The following is a 22777-nucleotide window of genomic DNA, read 5'->3' as shown; positions in this document are numbered from 1 at the left end:
ATATCGTAAAATTAAGGATTTTTTTTCTTTGCCTCACCATGGTATGGAATTTAATGATTGATTTTTATTTCTATGTTTAATTTCAATTAATGTTGTAAATAATAGTTATAACATAGTCTCAATAATGAAATATTACTGCAAGTAATATTTTGTCTACCTGACTTTATTTTCGTGGTACAGCATCCATTCAACTCAAAGGCAAACAAATGGTTAAGTCAAACAATTTGAATCTATAGAAAATTATCGGAAGACTTAGAATGAACCCAAAGGCAAACAAATGGTTAAGTCAAACAATTTGAATCTATAGAAAATTATCGGAAGACTTAGAATGAACCCAAAGGCAAACAAATGGTTAAGTCATTAGTTCTTCATTTGTTCATCATTTATATCAATTATTGAAAAAATAATTAATCTAAAATGATGTAGGCTTATCAACTCACTGTGAGAAGACTTTACCCCCATATAATTCCTTGTTTTTTTATTAATATTTTACTCGCCAATTTCAAGTGGTAATTAAGCATTTGTCTATGCCTTGTCTCATCAAAATATTTCACAGGGGAACAAGATTAAGAAAGTGGAATATATAATTTCAATTCACAAATGAAAATTCTGATGCTAGTCCACAAAGGAAGTAATTAATTAATAAAAAATGATGGAGTGATTTATTTTATTCGTACTGAATATATTAAGTGTAAAGTAGAGAAAAATCCCCAATCACAACTTGAATTTTGCATGCAATCTCCACTGATAAAAAATTTTATTTCCACTCCCTGCATGCAAAGTTTTATTTGCTTCAACTCTCTCATGCAAATATTGTGACCTAATTGTCCCTCAAATTTTTTAGGTACAAAAGATCCAAAAATGAGTATAATTTCTCTTAAATTCAGCACTTTACATTAGAATCAAGTATATTTTCTATTAAATTGAACATATTTTTTTCCTGTTTTAATATAATTCCTCCTAAATTCAGCACCTTGTAAAAAGAAAATCTAGTATATTTTCTATCAATTAAGTATCATTTAAAGAAAATCTAATATATTTTCTATCCAATTGAGTATCATTTAAAGAAAATCTAGTATATTCGAGTATATTTTCTATTAAAATTGTCCTTCATATATTTTAGGTATAAATAGTTTAAAAATGAGTATAATTTCTATTAAATTCAGTATTTTAAATTAGAATTGAGTATGACATTTTTCCTATTTAATATAATTCCTCCTAAATTCAGTACCATTTGAAAAAATCTAGTATATTTTTCATTCAATTGAGTATCATTTAAAGAAAATCTAATATATTTTACATCCAATTGAGTACAATTTAAAGAAAATTTAGTATATTTTTCATCCAATTGAGGTGGAAAAAGAATCATACTCAATTTGATAGAAAATATATTAGATTCTAGTTTAATGTACTGAATTTAAGAGAATTTATACTCACTTTTAGTTTTTTTATACTTAAAATATCAGGGACAATTAGGTAAATATATTAGACTAGGGAGCGAAAAAGAAAGATTTTTTCCAATGAAGAGTGTATATAAAGTTTTGTTTATCAATAGGGACTATATGTAAATTTTCTCATATATTAATAACAGGGCAGCAAAATGTCCAATCACATGAAAAGATTAGGTTACAGAAAGAATCTGAAGCCTTGGCAGGGTAGGGAAGAACAAGCACTTTCTTGGCATTTAGTCATAAAAAAAAATATTAACTGAAGTGAAGAAAAGTCGATGATTTGACAAAAGTTCAAAGAAAAGACGGTGAACAAGTTGACAATGATACAGAGAACACCTATAATCTGTACAAAACACCTATAATCCGTGTTTGATTAACTATCCAAATACATTTAAATATCCACTAATTGGCTATTTGAATCTGATTAAATTGTTTAAGTACCCATAAATGTTCAATTATTGGGCATCTGTATATATAAATTATGTGACGTGATTTGTTTGATATATATTAAGGCATAGTGAATGATCTTTATTGACATGTAGCTGCTGAATTCAATACATGATAAATTATATAATTCGAGCTCAAATTTCTCCAACATGTTTGTTTTCCCATGTTACCTTTTGCTACCATGAATCAGTGGGCAGCTCCAAAACCACTGGCTCCTCGTTTCCATTTCTTTTCCACAAGATTTAATTTGTGAATAAAATTAGCTGTTTTAGCTTTGCTTTTAGTAGAAACTTCAGACTCAGAGAGTCGTATTATCATAATGGCAATGCCATCCATGATGATCCAATCTCTCTGTTAACTTGTGATGCTTCTAATTGTGCTAACTTATTAAATACCAATCCACACTTTTATTAGCTTATTTGTTCTTCAATATTAAGTAGGGAAGAGTTAAACTTTCATTGTGAGAATTATCTGATATTTGAGATGATGCTGAGATCAGTGAAACTGTCTTCTTGTTTTTTTTCTTTCCTCTCACTACTTTTTAAAGTTAATTAATCTGATAATTCTCCTAATTGTAGGGGCATTCTCGTAGGGCCATCTTTATAAAAGCCTCCTTTTCTCTCGTCTCTCTTCCTTTTGTTCTCAAACAAAGTGACACCTGTTTACGATTAAGGATAGAGGATTTGCTAATTAAGAAAAAATAGGAGGGGTATGGGAAAATGTGGCAAGCTCAGCTTGGTGGTGCGCCTCCAGCAGATGCTGCGCCGGTGGTTGCTGGCGGCAGATGTACCGGCTGGGCACGTTGCAGTGTGCGTGGGGATCAGCTCCCGGCGGTTTGTCGTCCGCGCGACGAGTCTCAACCATCCGATCTTCCGGCAGCTGCTCCGGCAGGCGGAGGAGGAGTACGGCTCTCCCTCCAGCGGTCGCCCAGGCCCGCTCTCTCTCCCCTGCGACGAAGTTCTCTTTGAACACCTCCTCCACCTCATATCCACCACCTCCTCCTCCTCTTTCCGCTTCGCCAACTGTGACATCAACGAATTGGCAAAACTCTGCTCCTCCACAACTCCTACCTCTGATTCCTATCGTTGCTGCGGCATTGGCCGGTGGCTACCTTCGGCCGACGTTCTGCCGCTCCTCCACCCACACTGCTTCTCCCACGCCTTCCGGTGAAGCGCCTCTATTTCACCTCGAATTAGCTTCCATCTACATGTGGAAGTGGAGTGAAGAAAACAAAGTATCTCTACTTCCAAGTCACGAGTTATATATACCTGTTTCTCCGCATCGTTGAGTTTGCAATTTTTTTTCATGTATTTTTTTTTTCTGTTTTTATTCTTTTGGTGAGTTATAAAATAGCTAATGTTTAAGAGTAGAGAAGATAGACTCTGTTTACTTGGGGCTAAATTCGATATTTTTTCTTTTACTAGATATAAAATTAGGAAAAGGATGAATTTCTAGTCCATCTATAGATTGATTTTTGCTAGATTTTTTTTCTCACCTAAAGTTGGATGGAAGAACCTTTCTCTTCTCTCGTCTCATGGGTACATCCTTTGTCTCTTGTTACGGGCCCAACCCATGTTCACATTAAGGTGTCATTTAGAGCTGTCAGATGGTTCTGCCCATCAAAAATCCATCATCTTTGCGGGTTAGGTTGGGCCGGGCCGGTCCTCCATCTTAGTATATTAGAAAATCCCTAATCCACGACTTGAGTCCATGAATCTACTAAAAAATATAAAATAGATTGAAATTTTTAGGTTTAGATTACGGATTAGATGGATAATCAATGAGTTTACTGAGTTTTCCATATTAGTTTTAAGTTTTGGAAAAAAAAAATATTTTTCTCAATTCACGGGTCAATCCGAGCCCATCACAAGCTAGTCCGCCTAGACTCACAACCCGTGCAGGCTGGTCCATTTAGATTCACTTTTAAATTGGTTGATAAAATTGTTATACAATTTATTTGAATTATTTGGTAGGATGGATCAATAGATCAATCCAAATTGACGACGGTACTCACCATCTCGTGGTGGCCGCTTTGTTTTGAGCTCACGGCTTGCTCGCAAGCCTATAGACACTTCACATGAAGCTCATGGCTGACCAAGTTTACGAGCTATCATTTCTTTCTCCTTTTCATTGGAATTTTTCTTTTTTTCCTTTTCCTATCCCTTTCTCTTCCATAAATGAATCCTAATTCACCCGCTTCCACACTAAAGTTGGCAATGGTGATTGAAGAATAAAGAGAAAATTTTAAAAAAAAAAAAAAACAGGAGAATTCACTATAATGGTCTTGACCATATTCTAAAGAGTAAACTAGAAAATAAAATAAACTATATCCCATATTTCTCTATATGAATCAATTCTAAATTAAAGCCCAACCCATAAAATAAACCTTAACTCATCTCCAATGCTGACAAACAAGAAATGATTCAGAATTCCAACTTAGTAATCACAATGAGAAATTAGTACTTGACTTTTAGGATCTTCAGAATTGCCAAATAACACAGATTTGTTACATCATAGGCAACAATTCCCTCTTCACAGCGCATATCTACCGTGCACAAAAGACACAAATACACTTGACATGTTGCTACTTTTTCAATAAAGTAAAAAATGTGATTTCGTTTCCCCTGAGCATCCCTCATCGCCGGCCCTATAGCGAGATGAAGGGAGATAAATCATGTACCGAATGATCTCTTAGGTGAGAGGACATTTAATAATGAAGTCCATGGGAATCAATCCTTGCTAGTGAGATAACTTTGTCACCCGAGTACCAATGCATGAATGAAGCTGGCTGGTTTAATTTGCACCACCATGTCTTCAATTGATTACCTTTCAGATTTCATTTCCTATAGGTTCATCATCTCTAAACTATAAAAATGTTGTGAATTCTACTCCATAAACATTTGAGGTTTCACTGAGCAAACTCTCCCTTTTCTCGACATGGATGAATTGTTCTTCTTCCCATGCGTGTTGCTTTAACTCCCTTCATTGTAGGTCTTTCTTCCCCTTTAGGTTTAAACAACTCCTAATAAGTTCGCTAAGTTTGTGAATAACTTTGCATTAGCTTCCATCTTCACCTCTCTGTCTAGGATTTCAGCAAGTTTCCTTTCGAAGAATCATATATAAGGATCCTTTCAATTCGTTCTATAGGTTCAAAATCAAGATACCAGCAATTTCATGGTTGTATTAAGAGGAACTAAATGTCTAAAATTTCTATAGAAGAAGCATCAAACTGATACATTAGAAACTGTAAACAGAGGTGAATGTAGATTATCAGGCAATGCATTTTGCTATCAGATAACTATAAGATAATTGCAGTATCGATGGGTCAAGCATGAATACTCTGCTTCTTTATGCCAAGCAGTTGATCGACTTGACCTAGCCAATTTATCTAATTGTCTAGGCTGCCTGAGCCGCAGCCCGTGCAACTGACCAGCCTACCCAAGTTGCCTGCTAGTGTCTTGGCTGCTTGACTGTGCTGCCTTAGGTCTGACCACCCAGTTCCCGGTGAATCGGTGATGTTGATTGTTATTAAACTAAATGAACAAACTCATTAATATTAATGAACAAAGATTGCGAATTGTTCATTAATAATGTTCATAAATAAAGTTTACAGGTAGATTTGCTACGATAAATAAAATTTATAAAGTATGTTCATTAATAAAGTTCTTATTAAACTTGTAGATAGACAAAAAAAAAACTCTCAAAATGAACAAACAAACTTGAAATATAAAGTTTACTAACCAATCAAATAAGTTTTAAAATATAAAAGTTTCAAACAATGAAAATAAACACGAATTAAGAGTTAAACAACATCTAAATGAATCTAACTCAAGTTCATAAAAAAAGAATTCAAGCCGAGCTTGAATAATTATTTTAATGACTTGGCTCATTTTTGAGCTTGACTTGACTTAGCTGGGTTGGCTTAACAATACAAAATGTAGCTTTGTTTGACTTGTTTACAACTTAATTATAAGCAATTGGATGGAGTTCTTCACATGGTTCTACCTCCATCACTTTCAAGATGATAATTAGTTAATTACCTCCAAAATTACAGATTTATCTTTTATAAGCTTAAGTCTAATTAATTAATTAATGGTGGAGTTTTGGTTTACCTTCAAGTTAATTAGCCGGCTTTAGTTGGAGAATCATATGAATCAAATGCATCCAAAAAAACACTTTTGGTATGGGACAAAATTTGGCTTTTATTGGAGGAGAAAAGTAGCATTTTGGACGCATCACCTTAACAAGATGCTCTTGTTGATTATCATTTGCCTCATTAATTAAAGATGTAATTTGGCGTATTTGTTGTCTAAAGCATAAGACACCTTCAATTCTCAAACCTAGCAAACACCATCTTCTTTCTTTTAAGGCGTTTTTTAAAGGCTTATTTTAAGGTTTAGGAGAGAAGCCCTGTGTGTTTAGCAATTAATTCATTTTGATTAAAATATTAATCATTTGTTTCAATATTAGAAATTGTAAGGATGAACAGTGTTTCGTTACAGAAATAACAAAATTTGCAAGTCATTAGCTGATCTTCTATTATCGCGACATAAGTGTATTAGTGTTGCCATAAAGTTTATTACAAGTGAACAAGACTGCTATCAGGATCCCTCCAATTACTAATTCCAACAATTGGCCGATCATGACATGCTCGACTAACTTGTTCATGCCTTAATCTCTTCAAATTAGTCGACCATTTTATAGACCGAACTTTGTGCTACTTTGATCTTATTTATGTCGACTTTTAAATTGCTCAACATCACTTTAACAATAGACACCATGCCAAAGTTGAATGCTGTTGCCAATTCTTATCATCTTCATTCAATTGCTAGAGTGAAAATATAAGTCTTGAAGTTTTGAGCAGGTAAAGAACTTGACTCTCTTTTTTTCCCTTTTTGAATAAATTTGGCTAGTTTACAATGCTTATACATGGCCTTTCAAATCCATCATTTCCTCAATCTTTTATTAAGGAAATCACTTCGATTGGATCATTACTCAATCCTCTGTCTCTCTCAATTCCTTGTCTCTGTTCTTCCTTTTGTGAGTTCTAGTTTTTCATGCATGCCTCTGTGAAGAGCTCACAATTCCATTTCCACATCTTTTCTCCAACTGGGATCAGCAGCAATGGCTATCTACGACTTGATCAATCCCAAGTTGTGGAGGTTCCTCATCACGAAGCTCCCTAAATTGAATAGCCCAACACCGGCGCCCATGGCGTCGTCTCCCCTCTTGCTAGACGATGACGACTCCTCCTTGTGGCGGAACCGCGGGCACTGCTCCTCCTTCACCCTCAGCCATTCCGACCCAATCCTTTCCCTCACGGCTTCGATCGCCCGCTGATCCGCTGGCTGCCCGGCCGCGCCGGTCACGTAGAACACGTCGGCAGCCATGTCGCCCTTTGTCGACACCTCCGCGCGTATCACCAGAAGCCCGTTCTCGCGGAAGGTCCTTGTCACCTCTGACAGCAATCTCGGCCGGTCCTTGATGCAAAGCTCCAATCTTGTGCTCTGTTGAAAAGGAATTGGAGATGACTTCTTGAGTTCTAACACAAAAATTGAGTTTCTTAACCATTTTAAGAGTGATTTTCAAAATATCCTTCGTTACCTCTGATGCTCTTCTCTCGATGGCTGCTTGCAAGCATTGGATCACTCGTTGCTTCTCTGCTTCTGAGCGGATGGTGCTGCCATCTCTGTGTTTTATGTAAAATTCCTGGAAGTGATGATTGGATAGAGATCAAATTAGGCGAGGAGATCGAGAAAGATGAAAACTTTGATGTTGTTTCTGTGAGATTTTTAGATCGATCGAACCTGTTGAGTTTGGTCGCCTGCAGTATCGACGGTGCCGTGGCAGACAACGAAATCCATGTCCGTTAACGTGCAAACCATGTCGAAGAGCAGCTTCGGCCGGTCGCGGCACTGCACGTTGACGATGGAGTAGCCTCGCTCGGCCCAGTTCTGGACCGAGACGGCGGAAGGCGTCGACGCCGGCGAGGTGTGGTCGTAGTCGAGGTCGGCGAGCATGAGTTGGTGGAGTCGGCGGTCGACGTGGGAGAAGAATGCGGTGGCGACTGCAGCGCTGCAGGAGGCGCCGTCGGCGTTGAGGACCTGGCGGAGGCGGGACTCGATGCGTCTGGTGCGGTGCGCGTCGGCGATGGGCGCGCCGGTGAGCTCGTCTTTGACGAAAATGAGGCAGGCGATGCGGCCTCGGTGCGTCCACACAGTCGCCCCCGCCACGTCGCACTCGAGCTCGGCAAGCACGGCGAAGACCTCAGAGAGGAGGCCCGGGCGGTCTGGCCCCGTTAGCTCCAGCGCCGTCAGGCCCTCGCAGCCGCGATCTCTGTTCGTCTCCGGGTTTCCGGCGTCCAGAGACTGCAATTTGACGCCCAATTCAACACAAAATCGAAAAGTTTGTTTTTTTAAATCACAAAAAACAAACTTTTCTTACCTGCTCGAGGTAGGAGATGACGCTTTCATCATTGAGCTTGTGGCCGAACTGGTCGGTGACATGGAAGACGTCCATGAACCACCGTCCGTCAGAGGACATGTACGCCTTCCTGACCGTCAAATCGAGGTCGTTCAGCACCTGAACGGCTTCCAGGAGAACGCCGTGCTCCCTCGACGCGCTATCCACCTGTCGAATCAACACAGTAAATCGAAGGCTTAAACCACGAATAGAGGAACAATTGAACAAACCCTAGAATTCAAAAAAGCGGAAATCTCTGATTCCGTACCTTGACGAGAGTGGCGGTCGCGCAGACAGCATTGTCGATCACAACTCTGCATCGATCGACAACTCGACATAAAAAACAAATCTTTTGTCAGAAATCATAGAGAAAACGACGATCGGTGTTACCTGGGAGTGTTCATTCTGATGACGAGCTTCTGGTACTCATCCAAGTATGCAGGCCACTCCATTGCCCTAATTCTCTTCGAAGCTGAATCCTCTGGTTCGTCCTACCTTTGAAGGCTCGAATTGAACAGCTTTATTTCCAACTCGTGATCGAGAAGGACAAAGCGTAGAAGACGACGAACGCAAGAGTTGGAAGAATCCGCCGCCCTTGTTCAGTTGTTCTTCGCCGACTCGGAGTCCTTCCGCTTCTTGTCGCACTCTTCTTCCGCTCTCTGCTTCTGCATTTTAAAAGATGAAAATATTTCACTTTGCTCCTCAGAGTTCACTGGTTGTCATTTTACTCCGAAAAGTTTCGTACTTTTTAATTTACTCCTCATCAGTTTGAAAATTTTATGATTTACATTCGAATATTCTCCTTCTGAGAACACTTAGCTAGCTTACATTCCTATTAAAACTCTAGGGAATACTTTGCAAATTATTGAATTTTGAGGGGTCCAAATGAACCAGTGAAACCGGCGGTCGGCGGCGTGTTGCTGTCGTATTGACTGAACGTACTATTTATTTATTGTTTGTTTTTTTTCAAACACTAAAAAAATAATCAGCTGATTAAAACCAAACCAATGCCGCTAACAGCGTCATTACAGCGAGTAACAGGTCAAGACCAGCATTACTTATCGTAATTAATGAAATCATCATGTAATTAAAAAATATTTAATGAAAACCGAGGTGCAAGATTGAGCCCCAACGCGACGCACGATCGAGCGAAGTGGCCAAGTGATGGAGCCCCATGACATTAACTATTTAACTGTCAAATAATATTTCAATTATTATTGTTTTATGATAATTGGAAACATGCAGCCGAGCATGAAAAAGGGTAAAATACACTATTTTTTTATTTATTTTAATTATCATCATTACTAATTACTAAACAATTGGAAGCTTGGCAGAAGGTTCTAATTTAATGCTATTTTGGATCGTAATTAAAAGGCATATGGAGATCAGTAATTAGTAGCATTAATTGCATGGAACATGTAGTAATAAATAGTGAGAAAGCACACGGATGCTTCAATTTTTAAATAGAGAGAAATTTTATTTTAGCATTTTTAAAAAATTAATAACTAATTTTAAATGGGCAAAAATGAAAAAAAAAACATACCAATTTAGACAAACATCATATAGGTATCACTTTTTCAAAAATAATCAAATGGGTGCTATAATATTAATTTTATTTTAAAAATATCTCTAGATGATTATGTCGGAAATATGGGAAGACGGAGGCGTCGGGATAACGTAATTGGGATGTTGACCGCATCTCTCTGACCCGGAGGGTGAGCTGTCTTTTATGTGGACCAAGTTGTCAGAAATCCTCCCATCAATCGTACTTGCAGCCAACGACTAGGTTGCCCTGGTCTCTGGTACCTCAGTGCTCGATGCCGATCCCACAAATACATAAGCAGTCGAATAAATAGTGGCACAATGAAATAAGTAACGAGTACGAGAACGTACCCTGACCCCGGGGGGGGGGCGCCATCGGATGTATGGGTAAGTTGATCGCGGTGCTGATCGAGTCGTCGTGGCCCTGACGAGTAGATGAGTGTGAGTCAACTGAGGAGCCGAATCTGAGAGCGGTGACATAGAATCCGGTGCAGCAAGGATCCCAAAAGGTTGCACGTAGGCCGAAATATGCTAGCGACTCGCAGGGCGGCACACGGCACATAGGCCGAATAATACCAATAACTCACAAACATAATAATGGTGCGAAGAGTGAAATATCATGGCTCGATGGCCGGAACCACATCGGCTCGTAGGCCGAACATCATCTCGGCCCGAAGGTCGGAGTAAACAAACCTGAGCTCGCCAGATGGCGGTTGTCCGGAGAGTGACGGAGGCTGCTAAGGGAGGCAGCGGCGACACCCACAGCCATTGGAGGCGGCAGTGGTGGTGGGAGACGCCGTTGGGGGAGGCGGCGCCGGCCACCAAAGCCGGCTAGAGCTGTGACAGTGGCCGCCGGAGACGGCTGCGACAACTGCTGGAGGCGACGAGATGTTCCTCGGCGGCGTCGGCGCCGAAGGGAGGAGAAGGATACGGTCATGACGTGCATCGGGTGAGGGAGGAGGACGCGACGTGCCTACCCAGCGGCGACGACGGGCCTCAGGCGGCGATGCTGGCCTGGATTGAAGAGGAAAAGAAGGGTGAGAAGAGTAGGGATACTCGCTGCTAGCCGGAGGCGCTCGGTGCTGGAGAGGATGGGAAGAAGTCTGTGTTGGTGGCAGCGGCAGAACCCTCAAAACCAGCCCATGTCCTCGGCGGCGGCTCAAGCCAAAAAACCCTCTCCCTTCTTTCCTAGCGACGGCGCTGGAGCGAAAAGGAGGTGGAGTAGAGGAGGAGGGCAGCGCCGGCGGCTTCATCGGGCACCGACGAAGGGTGTGAGAGGGAGGAGACTCCTCCTTAGCCGGCGGCGGAAAAAAAAACCTGAACCGGCCTCCCCCTTTCGGATGAACAGTGCCTCCCCTTTAAGCCCCCAAACCTTAATGATGAAATTACCCCTCTTCCTTATATCATCACCGTATCACAAGTCTTCCCTTCAAGTCTAATCGAAGGAGGTGCAAGTCTGATTGACTAGACCAAACCCAAAACAGAATTGCTATCGAACGCGAAATCAGATCACTGGGCTCGTCTTATCACGTCGAACGAGTAGTTGTGGCAATGCCGAGCAAATGACCCAAGTAGTATCAAGCGCGCGACGAGAAATGGTACGGTCCGGGCAACAGGAATAATGCTACTCGGGTAGAAAGACAGGCGATCAAGCTGGACGTGCGATCAAGAATATGCTGATCAGGCAATCGAAAAAATGTAAACCCACGTAATCGAGAGAGTGTCGCGCGAGAGACGGTAGCGATGTTGAGCGTACTTCGAGAAATAGTACCACGTCAATAACCGAACAAATGCAGGGCAGGCGGCCTAACGACAAGTGAGCGACGAGTAGAATGATAGTAGATCGAGCGGCACGTGAGATGCTGAGTAGACCGAGCGGACGAGCGATGCCGAGCGTGCGACCGCGAAGATGCTGACCGGGCGATCGGAATGTCGATTGGGTGGATAGGCTTTGGGCGGACGATGCCAAGCGCGCGACCACGAAGATGCTGATCGGATGATCGAAAGGATGCCGATCGGATAGATAGGCACCGAACGAACGATGCTGAGCGCGCGACCACGAAGATGCTAACCAAGCACTCAGAAGAATGGAAATCGAGCCTCGCAAAATGTCGGCTGGATGACTATAAAATGTGACTAGGCGTCCTAAAGAGCGCCGATCGTGCGACCTAGTTCAAGCGTGTGGCCGAACGGACGGTCAAGCGACACCGGTCGGACGGCTATGAGAGTACTGGCTGAGCAGCACCAAGAATAGTCAACGGGCGATCGTAAAATGCTGGAACAGGCACAAAGCCTATGAGCTATCCTGTCCCGTGACCAATGGGGACTCTTGTCCGTGACCATCGGCGATAGTTCGACCCAGAACGGGGGGGGATAAGATGCTCCGATATGCTCCGCGACTCGTGAAAACTACTTAACCCTGAACGGGGGAGATAAATGCTCGTGAACACTGCTCGACCTCTAATGGGGGAGATAGATGCTCGTGAAGGCGGCTCGACCCCGAACGGAGGAGATAGATTATCCGAAGTTGGTCTGAGACCAGTGACGCCCGCTCGACCCCAAACGGGGGAGATAGAATATCCGATGAACTAGTCCGTGAAGGTGGGGGTTTAATGTTGTCGCTCGATAGTCTTCAAGCCGAGGTTTTTATAGTCGCCAGTTCGACTCTAGAGTTTAACGTCGCTGCTCGACGGTCTTCAGGCCGGGGTTTTTATAGTTGTCAGTTCGACTCTAGGGTTTAACGTCGCCGCTCGACGGTCTTCAGGCCGGGGTTTTTATAGTCGCCGGTTCGACTCTAGGGTTTAACGTCGCCGCTCGACGGTCTTCACGCGGGGTTTTTATAGTCGTCGGTTCGACTCTAGAGTTTAACGACGTCGCTCGACGGTTTTCAAGCCGGGGTTTTTATAGTCGCCGGTTCGAGTCTAGGGTTTAACGTCGCCGCTCGACGGTCTTCAAGCCGGGGGTTTTATAGTCGCCGGATCGACTCTAGAGTTTAACGTTGCCGCTCGATGGACTTCAAGCCGGAGTTTTTATAGTCGTCGGTTCAACTCTAGGATTTAACATCGTCGCTCGACGGTCTTCAAGCCGGGATTTTTATAGTCGCTGGTTCAACTCTAGGGTTTAACGTCGCCGCTCGACGATTTTCAAGCCGGGGTTTTTATAGTCGCCGGTTCGACTCTAGGGTTTAACGTCGTCGCTCGACGGTTTTCAAGGTGAAGTTTTTATAGTCGCCGGTTCGACTCTAGGGTTTAACGTCGCCGCTCGACGATCTTCAAGCCATGATTTTTATAGTCGCAGGTTCGACTCGAGAGTTTAACGTCGTTGTTCGACGATTTTTAAGCTGGGGTTTTTATAGTCGCCGGTTCGACTTTAGGGTTTAACGTCGCCGCTCGACGGTCTTCAAGCCGGGGTTTTTATAGCCGCCGGTTCGACTCTAGGGTTTAACATCGCCGCTCGACGCTCTTCAAGCCGGGGTTTTTATAGTCGCCGGTTCGACTCTAGGGTTTAACGTCGCTGCTCAACAGTCTTCAATCATAACTCAAACTCGGCCGATCGGCCCGGGGTCTTTGATAATGAGCTCGCGGCTCAGATAATATATACCCGGCCGATCGGCACGAGGTCTTCGACATCGAGCCTGACGCTTGGATAATATACACCCGGCTGATCGGCACAGGGTCTTCGGCGTCGAGCCGGTGGCTCGGATAATATACGTCCGGCCGATCGGCACGGGGTCTTCGGCATCGAGGCGGTGGCTCGGATAATATACGTCCGGCCGATCGGCACGGGGTCTTCGGCATCGAGCCGGTGGCTCGGATAATAAACACCCGACCGATCAGCACGGGGTCTTCGGCATCGAGTCGGTGGCTCGGATAATATACGCCCGGCCGATCGGCACGGGGTCTTCGACATCGAGCCGGTGGCTCGGATAATCTACGCTCGGCCGATCAGCAAGGGGTCTTCGGCATCGAGCCGGTGGCTTGGATATGATGGAAACCTGGTCGATCGGCATGGGAGTCCTCGCTCGAGAAACTATGATAATTTCTATGACCAAAAGAGAATATAACTGAAAAACTGACCTGCCTACCAGCAGAGGATCTGACTCAATTTCTCGACTCCCGAATACCCGTGGAGTCAGGAGGATACGATATACTCGTCGAAACCCCTCAAGGCCATGAGGATGGCGGTGTTGGAACCCCAAGGTTGTTTTGGTGTGATCAACAAGTTAAGATAGGTCCTGTTTGTTTTAACCTTGTGTCTAAGTGTGCAAGAGCTTAGGAACACAGGTAGTCGAGCGGAAGACGCAGCTAGCGAGAAGGATGGCAGTCCGAGGGACGAGGTGCTGCGGAAGAGTACACCGGCGGACGAGAAGGAAGCGTGTGGTGGTTCCGAGGGACGAAAGCCGGAGCGGAAAATTGCTCGGGGAGCAAGAGACGCAGCTAGCGAGAAGGACGACACGCGATGCGTCCGAGGGACGAAGACTGCGGATGAGTACGCCGGCGGACGAGAAGGGAACACGCAGCGATTCCGAGGGACGAGAAGCCGGAGGGAAGCTCGCTCGAGAAGACCGGAAGTTAGGTTCGGGTGAGCCCTTTTCCGGATGGCAGAGATCACCCAAGCGAGCGGATCCGGAGGAGAAGAACCGGACCGAGAAGGGACTGAACCAGAGAAGAGGTCCCGGACGAAAAAGTCAACGCTGTTAACTTTGGGCTCCGGGGCGCCCGGAGCCCTCCGGGTAGACCTGACCACGGTTCGGAACCGACGGTTCGACGGTTCGGAACCGCCGGTTCGACTGTTCCAGGCAGGTCGACCCTTAACCTTAACCGCCCAAGACGGTTACGGTTCACGGTTCAGAACCGCCGGTTCACGGTTGGCCACAGTTCAAGATTAATATGTTAAAAAAAATTAAAAAATAAAAATTAAACAAAACATTAAAAATTAGAAATTAAAATTTATTGAAAAAAGGGCTTGCACTTATTTAAGTTGCCTACGTATCCCTTTAGGGGAATCAAAGCCCACGTAATTCTTTTACATTTTTATCCTTTTACATTTTCATTCACTTCCATTTCCTGTTCCTATTGTGTTCAGTATCAAAATCTTCAACTTCGTCATCCGAAAGTTGCATTCCTTGGATTCTTTTCTCCGCTCTGGTCCAATCGTCCGAATGCTCGGGCTTCCAATGAGTCGGAGACAAAGTTGATCGTCGTTCATCTAATATGTTGCCACCAGCACTGAGCAACAGTTGACACCGGACAAGCTAAAATTTCTTTTGCGATCACGGAGAGAACGGAAAGCTTTGAGCCTTCATGACCACCACTTTAAGATATCGAAGTTTTCACTATCGCTTCATTAAAATCAAAAGAAGTCGTAAAATAATTCTCAAGTTCCTGTGTGGAACTTGAGGATCCTCGTGGACGTTTTGTCCGTTCTTTTAATAAGAGTTGTGCTTTTGTAAGTTTTAAATTAGTACTAGTAGTTTGTTGAATTTCAGAAATATTAATTTGTGTTCCATATTTTGCATAATATTGATTATAAATATCATATAAATAAATTCTAACATTATATATAATATTAACTGGATCAGGGGAAGAAGAATCTTTAATTGGAATTAAAGCGTCATAATATAAAGTTAACATTTATTGTAAAACTTCTAATTTAAATCTAGGATCTAAAGCAAATGCAATTAAATAAATTTCAGGAATTAAATAAAAATATTTTTCCCATTTAGTTTTCATAGCTAAGATGCAAGGAGATAAAGATTCATTATTAATATGTTCATTTAAAACTAATACTATATTAGAAAAATTTTCTAAAACTAATTGAGCAGTGGGATAATAAACACCAGAAAGTTGTTCGGTTGCATTATTAAATACTTTTAAAATTTCACAAATACTACTACAAATATTCCATTGTTGTGAAAATAAATATATATTAGTATTAGTATTTTGTGCAAAAAATGAACATAATAATTCTTTATATTGAAATGAATCTTGTAATAATTGGTATGTTGAATTTCAACGTGTTGGTACATCACGTGGAAATTTTTTAGGTCTCATTCCATTAATTTTACAAAACCTACCCCATTGTTTCATTATAGATGGATGAGACCATAAATAAGAAATTGCAATTCTAATTGGTTTAATATAACTTTCTAAAATTTTTAAACCATCTTGAACACATAAATTTAAAACATGGCATACACAACGAATATGAAAAAATAAACCTCTAATAATAGGTTGACAAACAAATTTTAGATCATCTATACAAGCGGTATTAGAACTAGCATTATCTAATGATATTGAAAATATTTTATGAGTTAAACCATATTCTTCTAAAATTAAACATAATAATTGTGCGATATTATGAGTATTATGTGATTCATCAAAAACTCTATAAGCTAATAATCTTTTTTGGAGGTTCCAAGAGTTATCGATCCAATGGCAAGTCACACCCATATACGAATGTGTTTGCCAATGATCACTCCAAATATCGGAGCATAAAGAAACTTTATTATCTAATTTACTAAATTCATCAATTAAATTCTTTTTTCCTTGTTTTACTAATTTTTTAATTGTATGAGTAAGTGTAGTCCTAGGAACACATTTAGCACATGGATTAAGAGATTCTTTACAAAAATCTTCAAATGTGCATTTAGATCCAAAACTAAAAGAAAGATGTTCTATGGAAACAAATTTAGCTAATGATTCTCTTAATTTATTATCCGAATATAAAAATAAACCGGAATCGGTACTACCGCTAGTTGAAGAAAATCTTGATAATTGTGTTTGAGAACGGTCGAGTCCATATTCCGTCGGGTGCTTCGTTTCTACATGTCGTTTCAACGACCCATAGCCGCCGCCGCCTTGGAATTTGTAGGAAGCATTGCAGTGCTTACATTTTGCACGCATTTCTCCCGACGGAAGAGTGACCTTCTCAAAATGTTTAGTAAAAATAGAAGACTTTAGAGGAGGAAGTTCCCGAACCTTAGAAGTAATTGCATCGGTACTTCCTTGTGTTTCGGGTGTCGGATTCGGAAGATGCTCGATCTCATCATCGGTGGATTGAATGTTGGGGTCCTCCTCCCGCGGATTCATTATTTGTTTTCCCTTCCGAGCTCGAGATGATGCACCTCCGCGACCTCCTTCCATTGTAATTGAAAATTGAAAACGAAAGCGTGTAGAGATTAGAGAATACGAAAATGAGATTAAGAGTAGAGAAGATGTGTGTGAAAAATGATGAAATAAGCTCTCTATTTATAGAGTTTTGATAGTAACGGACACTAAATCATAGCCATTGATCAAAAAACGGTCAAATGATCCTAACCGTTGAAAAAAAATACCTAAAAAACCCTCCCAACGGCTACGAACCGCCGGTTAACCGGCGGTTCCAACGGCTATGAACCGCCGGTTAACCGGCGGTTCAAGCCGTTTAAAAAAAATTTGCGGCTGAACCGCCGGTTCAACCCACCGGTTAACCGGCGGTTCGCCGGTTTTTACACCCAATGAACCGGAACCGTTGACCCAGCTACCCTGGCGCCTGGACCCTGATTTTGACTAGGATCGCGATTTACGCGATCTGAACGTTGGGGATAAAGTTTTATCCCCCCAGGGCGCCCGGAACCCCTTCCAGGCGCCCCGACCAAGGCTATAAATATAGCCTTGGTCCAGAAGCTTTTCAACAACTCAGAAATTTACATTCCAAACACTTGTGCGCTTCTGTTCTAGTTAGCTTCTGTCTTTTGTGCTTTCACTGCTGTAAGAGGCTTCTCCGCCTGAAGGAGATATTTTAGTGCACGTTCATTCCTTAGATTAACAACCTCCTTGGTTGTAACCAAGTCAAATTATGAGCCTCTTCTTTCTGCTTTTTATTTACTGCTAATTTACTTTATGCAAGTGTTCTGTTGAAAGTTCGAGAAGGGTATTTTCTATTTATTTTTTTTAGGCTAGTCAACCCCCCTTATAGCCGGCCCAACGGTCCTACAAGTGGTATCAGAGCCGAGACGCTTCAGGAGGACTAACCGCCGAACGAAGCAACGTGATGGCCGGACCAAGCATCCACCCACCGAAATATGAAGGGGACTTCGCTACCTGGAAAAAACTGATGCAGGTATTTCTTACAACAGATATTGAATTATTTTTAACAATGAAATTTGGCTTTGAAGCTCCAGAGGACAAGGAAATAGATAAATGGACAAAAAAGGAGCAAGCAGACTTCGTGGCGAACGGCAAAGTAGAGTACCATCTGCTAAGCGTTCTTCCGCCTCAAGAAGTCAACAGGATCGGTAAATACAACTCCGCAAAGGAACTTTGTGAGAAGTTCCTTGAGCTGCACGAAGGGACGTCCGAAGCCAAGCTCGCTAGAAGAGATCTGCTTCGCTCACCGACTGCGACTTGGGAAGGCAGACGACATCCGCACTCAAGAATAAAAGAAATCATCACGGACTCACGAATCTCGGAGAAAGGTAAGTAACCGAGATTCGCTCAGTACGCGTAATTCATTTCAGAAATTCAAAATGGGCATCACTAGTAGATACTTTTACATTTCTAAGGACTTAGAAAAATTTCATTAGAAGAATGTTTTCACACCTTTGAAGACCATGAGTCAAGATGTGCAGGAATGAAGGAGTCCAAGAATAACGTCGCCCTCAAAGCTTCGAGAGACGAACCTGAGTCGGAATCCTCTCTCGACGACGAGGGAATGGTAATGATGGTAAGAAGATTCAAGAAACTTTGTAAATCTAGATCTACTAACCATCCGCAGGGAAGAAGAAAAGGATGATCCTGCTACTGATGAAGAAGGGCACGTCAAGGACAAGTGCCCGTGAAGAACAAAGACAAGGAGAAGGGTAAGAAGCCTATCCGAAAGAAAGGCCAAAGGCGGCGTGGGACGATCGTCGTCCGAATCGGAAGTCCTCCGGACTCGCACTGATGGCGAGGCATCAAGGCGACGACTGCGATTCAAGCTCTTCGAAATGAGCATCGAGAGCATCGATGAAGGGGAGACACGTCGGAAGAAAGCGGAGGGGGAGAAGCGGACAACGAGATCGAAAAGGTAAGTCAGGTACGATCTCTTCCTCCCGATAAAATGTTTAAGTTTGTTAAACTTTTAACAAAAGACTGCTGCAAATTAGAAAGTGAAAATAAAAATTTAAAAGTAATTCTAGCTAAGTCTTGTCCCTTAGAAGAATTATATAAATTAAAATTTAAAAATGGAAAATTGGAATTAGAAAATCAAAATTTGAAAATTCAAATAGATAACTTAAAAAATTATGCATGTTCATCTAAAACCAATGTTAGAAGATTTAATAATTTAAATTGGTACTTTAAATATCACCCGGGACAAATTAGGAACATTTCAAGAAAAAATGTCCCCAAAATTTTTTTGGTTAATCCAGTAGGTTGGAACCTATATTGGGTTCCTAAATCATGCTTAAACTAAATTTTAAAATTAAAATTAGCGCTTTAAGTGAGAAAATTAAACAAAGAATTTCTTTATGAGGTTTTGTCAAGGAAGTGGTTGTTGCTCCAATAACCAAGAAGGCCTAGTGCCTCGCCACAACCTGGAAGCCAAAATATTGAAATAAATGTTTAATTAACTTACTAATGAAGCATTAATTAGTGCTTTAAAAAGGTTATTCAAAATATTTTATTTTAATTTTGAAATTTACTTACTTAGATTTTTTTTAGTTGCCTAAGTCATTTGCCTTTAAAAAAAATGTGCTTAAAAATTCTCAAAAATTCAAGTTAGAATTTTGTTACTTAGGATTTTTTATTAGAAAAATTGTCAAATCATTTTCTCCTAAGTTAAATTTTTTTCTGAAACTTAGAAATTTTTTTTAAAAATTTCTTAAAAACTTAAAACTTTTCTAGAAATATTTTTTCTAAGTCTTTAACCTTTAGATTATTTTTCTTGGAACCCCATTTTTTTTTTATCAAAGGGGGAGAAGGGAAAGTATAAGTCTAGGGGGAGGTAGATAGATTTAATTTTTTCTATCTTTTTGCACTTAAATTGCAATTTAAGTTAATTTACTTAATTCTATTTTATGTCTATTTTAACCCTAGCTTAACTTGGGTTGATCACACCAAAAAGTGGGAGATTGTTGGAACCCCAAGGTTGTTTTGGTGTGATCAACAAGTTAAGGTAGGTCCTGTTTGTTTTAACCTTGTGTCTAAGTGTGCAGGAGCTTAGGAACACAGGTAGTCGAGCGGAAGACGCAGCTAGCGAGAAGGATGACAGTCCGAGGGACGAGGTGCTGCGGAAGAGTACACCGGCGGACGAGAAGGAAGCGTGCGGTGGTTCCGAGGGACGAAAGCCGGAGCGGAAGATTGCTCGGGAAGCAAGAGACGCAGCTAGCGAGAAGGACGGCACGCGATGCGTCCGAGGGACGAAGACTGCGGATGAGTACGCCGGCGGACGAGAAGGGAACACGCAGCGATTCCGAGGGACGAGAAGCCGGAGGGAAGCTCGCTCGAGAAGACCGGAAGTTGGGTTCGGGTGAGCCCTTTTCCGGATGGCAGAGATCACCCAAGCGAGCGGATCCGGAGGAGAAGAACCGGACCGAGAAGGGACTGAACCAGAGAAGAGGTCCCGGACGAAAAAGTCAACACTTTTGACTTTGGGCTCCGGGGCGCCCGGAGCCCTCCGGGGTGCCCGGAGCCTTCCGGGGCGCCGGAACCTTCCGGGGCGCCGGAACCCTTCCGGGCGCCCGGACCCTGATTTTGACCAGGATCGCGATTTACTCGATCTGAACATTGGGGATAAAGTTTTATCCCCCCCAGGGCGCCCGGAACCCCTTCCAGGCGCCCCGACCAAGGCTATAAATATAGCCTTGGTCCAGAAGCTTTTCAACAACTCAGAAATTTACATTCCAAACACTTGTGCGCTTCTGTTCTAGTTAGCTTCTGTCTTTTGTGCTTTAACTGCTGTAAGAGGCTTCTCCACCTGAAGAAGATATTTTAGTGCACGTTCATTCCTTGGATTAACAACCTCCTTGGTTGTAACCAAGTCAAATTGTGAGCCTCTTCTTTCTGCTTTTTATTTACTGCTAATTTACTTTATGCAAGTGTTCTGTTGAAAGTTCGAGAAGGGTATTTTCTGTTTATTTTTTTTAGGCTATTCAATCCCCCTTCTAGCCGGCCCAACGACCCTACAGGCAGAACTTTCAGGGTTGTCCGTCTTCACGTTCCAGACCAGGTGCGTTCCCACAGACGACCCGTTCCCACAGACGGCACCAAATTGATCATGTCGGGAATCTAGGAAGACGAAGCCGCCGGGATGATGTGGTTGGGATGTTGACCGCATCTCCCTGACCCGAAGGGTGAGCTGTCTTCTATGTGGACCGTACCTGCAGCCAGCGACCAGGTTGCCCTGGTCTGGTACCTCGGTGCTCGAGGCGGATCCCATAAATACATAAGCAGTCGAATAAATAGTGGCACAATGAAATAAGTAACGGGTACGAGAACGTACCCTGGCCCCAAGAGGGCGCCCTCGGATGGATGGGTAAGTTGATCGCAGTGCTGATCGAGTCGTCGTGGCCTTGACGAGTAGATGTGTGTGAGTCAGTTGAGGAGCCAAATCTGAGGGTGGTGACATACAATCCGGTGCTGTAGGGATCCCAAAAGGTTGCATGTAGCCCGAAATATGCTAGCGGCTCGCAGGCCGGCATACGACACGCAGGCCGAATAATACCAATAACTCACAAGCATAATAATGGTGCGAAGAGTGAAATATCACAGCTTGATGGCCGGAACCACATCGGCTCGTAGGCCGAACATCATTTCGACCTGAAGGCCGGAGTAAACAAACCTGAGCTCGCCAGATGGCGGTTGTCCGGAGAGTGACGGAGGCTGCTAAGGGAGGCAGCGGCGGCACCCACAGGCATTGGAGGCGGCAGTGGTGGTGGGAGATGCCGCTGGGGGAGGCGGCGCCGGCTGCCGGAGGCAGCTACGGCTGCGACAGTGGCAGTGGCCGCCGGAGACGGCTGCAACAACTGCTGGAGGCGACGAGATGTTCCTGGCGGCGTCGGCGCCGAAGGGAGGAGAAGGATATGACCATGCCGTGCATCGGGTGAGGGAGGAGAACGCGGTGCGCCTACCCAGCGGCGGCGACGGGCCTCAGCCGGCGATGCTGGCCTGGATTGAAGAGGAAGAGAAGGGCTAGAAGAGTGGGGATACTCGCTGCTAGCCGGAGGCGCTCGGCGCCGGAGAGGATGGGAAGAAGCCTGTGCTGGTGGCGGCGACAGAACCCTTAAAACCAGCCCATGTCCTCGGCGGCGGCTCAAGCCAAAAAACCCTCTCCCTTCTTTCATAGCGACGACGCTGGAGCGAAAGGAGGTGAAGTAGAGGAGGAGGGCAGCGCCGGCGGCTTCGTCGGGCGTCGACGAAGGGTGTGAGAGGGAGGAGACTCCTCCTTAGCCGACGGCGGAAAAAAAACCTGAACCGGCCTCCTCCTTTTAGATGAACCGTGCCTCCCCTTTAAGCCCCCAAACCCTAATGATGAAATGATGAAATTACCCCTCTTCCTTATATCATCACTGTATCAATAGTACAAAGGTAATTTGGTGCTTCTCAAAATTCTTATTTAGATTATGTAAAAGGAGATAAATTATGAGATCATTTAATAGATATCTGTCAAGTTAATTAAGGGATAAGAGGAGTTTGTTTTCTCAAGGACATACATCTAATGAAAATTGATCCAACACTTTTGTAGAAACTACTGATAGTTATTAAAATGTGTAGAAACTATCTAGTAATTGTTACAATATATTTAGAGTGAGTTTAGAATTAAAATTTAAGGTTTGCGTATAGAAGACACCGAATAATTGTCACAACGTGTTTAGGGTGAGTTTAAGATTTAAAATTTAAGGTTTACATTGTATA

General features: G+C 42.8%; 4 protein-coding genes across 4 annotated transcripts; 1 reads left to right on the top strand and 3 right to left on the bottom strand.

Annotated features, from left to right (window-relative positions):
- The first annotated feature begins 2542 nt into the window (after nt 1–2542).
- Nucleotides 2543–3345, top strand: LOC122049650 (auxin-responsive protein SAUR50-like). The gene has a single exon (XM_042611006.1). The coding sequence runs from the start codon at nt 2610–2612 to the stop codon at nt 3066–3068; it is 459 nt and encodes a 152-aa protein (XP_042466940.1). The 5' UTR covers nt 2543–2609; the 3' UTR covers nt 3069–3345.
- A 3376-nt stretch (nt 3346–6721) lies between these two features.
- On the bottom strand, nt 6722–8978 carry LOC122049649 (ACT domain-containing protein ACR8-like). Its single transcript, XM_042611005.1, has 6 exons — nt 8751–8978; nt 8629–8674; nt 8343–8528; nt 7706–8266; nt 7503–7607; nt 6722–7405 (listed from the first exon to the last, which is right to left on the bottom strand). The coding sequence occupies exons 1-6, from the start codon at nt 8810–8812 to the stop codon at nt 7031–7033; spliced, it is 1335 nt and encodes a 444-aa protein (XP_042466939.1). The 5' UTR covers nt 8813–8978; the 3' UTR covers nt 6722–7030.
- Nucleotides 8979–10639: 1661 nt separating this feature from the next.
- On the bottom strand, nt 10640–11155 carry LOC122048831 (classical arabinogalactan protein 9-like). The gene has a single exon (XM_042610351.1). The coding sequence runs from the start codon at nt 11153–11155 to the stop codon at nt 10640–10642; it is 516 nt and encodes a 171-aa protein (XP_042466285.1).
- A 10517-nt stretch (nt 11156–21672) lies between these two features.
- LOC122048830 (pectinesterase inhibitor 10-like) lies at nt 21673–22206 on the bottom strand. The gene has a single exon (XM_042610350.1). It carries the CDS (start codon nt 22204–22206, stop codon nt 21673–21675), a length of 534 nt encoding a protein of 177 aa, XP_042466284.1.
- Nucleotides 22207–22777: the final 571 nt, after the last annotated feature.

This window comes from Zingiber officinale, chromosome 2B (genome assembly GCF_018446385.1).
Source record: "Zingiber officinale cultivar Zhangliang chromosome 2B, Zo_v1.1, whole genome shotgun sequence".
Taxonomy (NCBI): Eukaryota; Viridiplantae; Streptophyta; class Magnoliopsida; order Zingiberales; family Zingiberaceae; genus Zingiber; species Zingiber officinale.
Note: the sequence above shows the minus strand (reverse complement) of the source record. Positions and strands in the feature narration are given on the sequence as shown.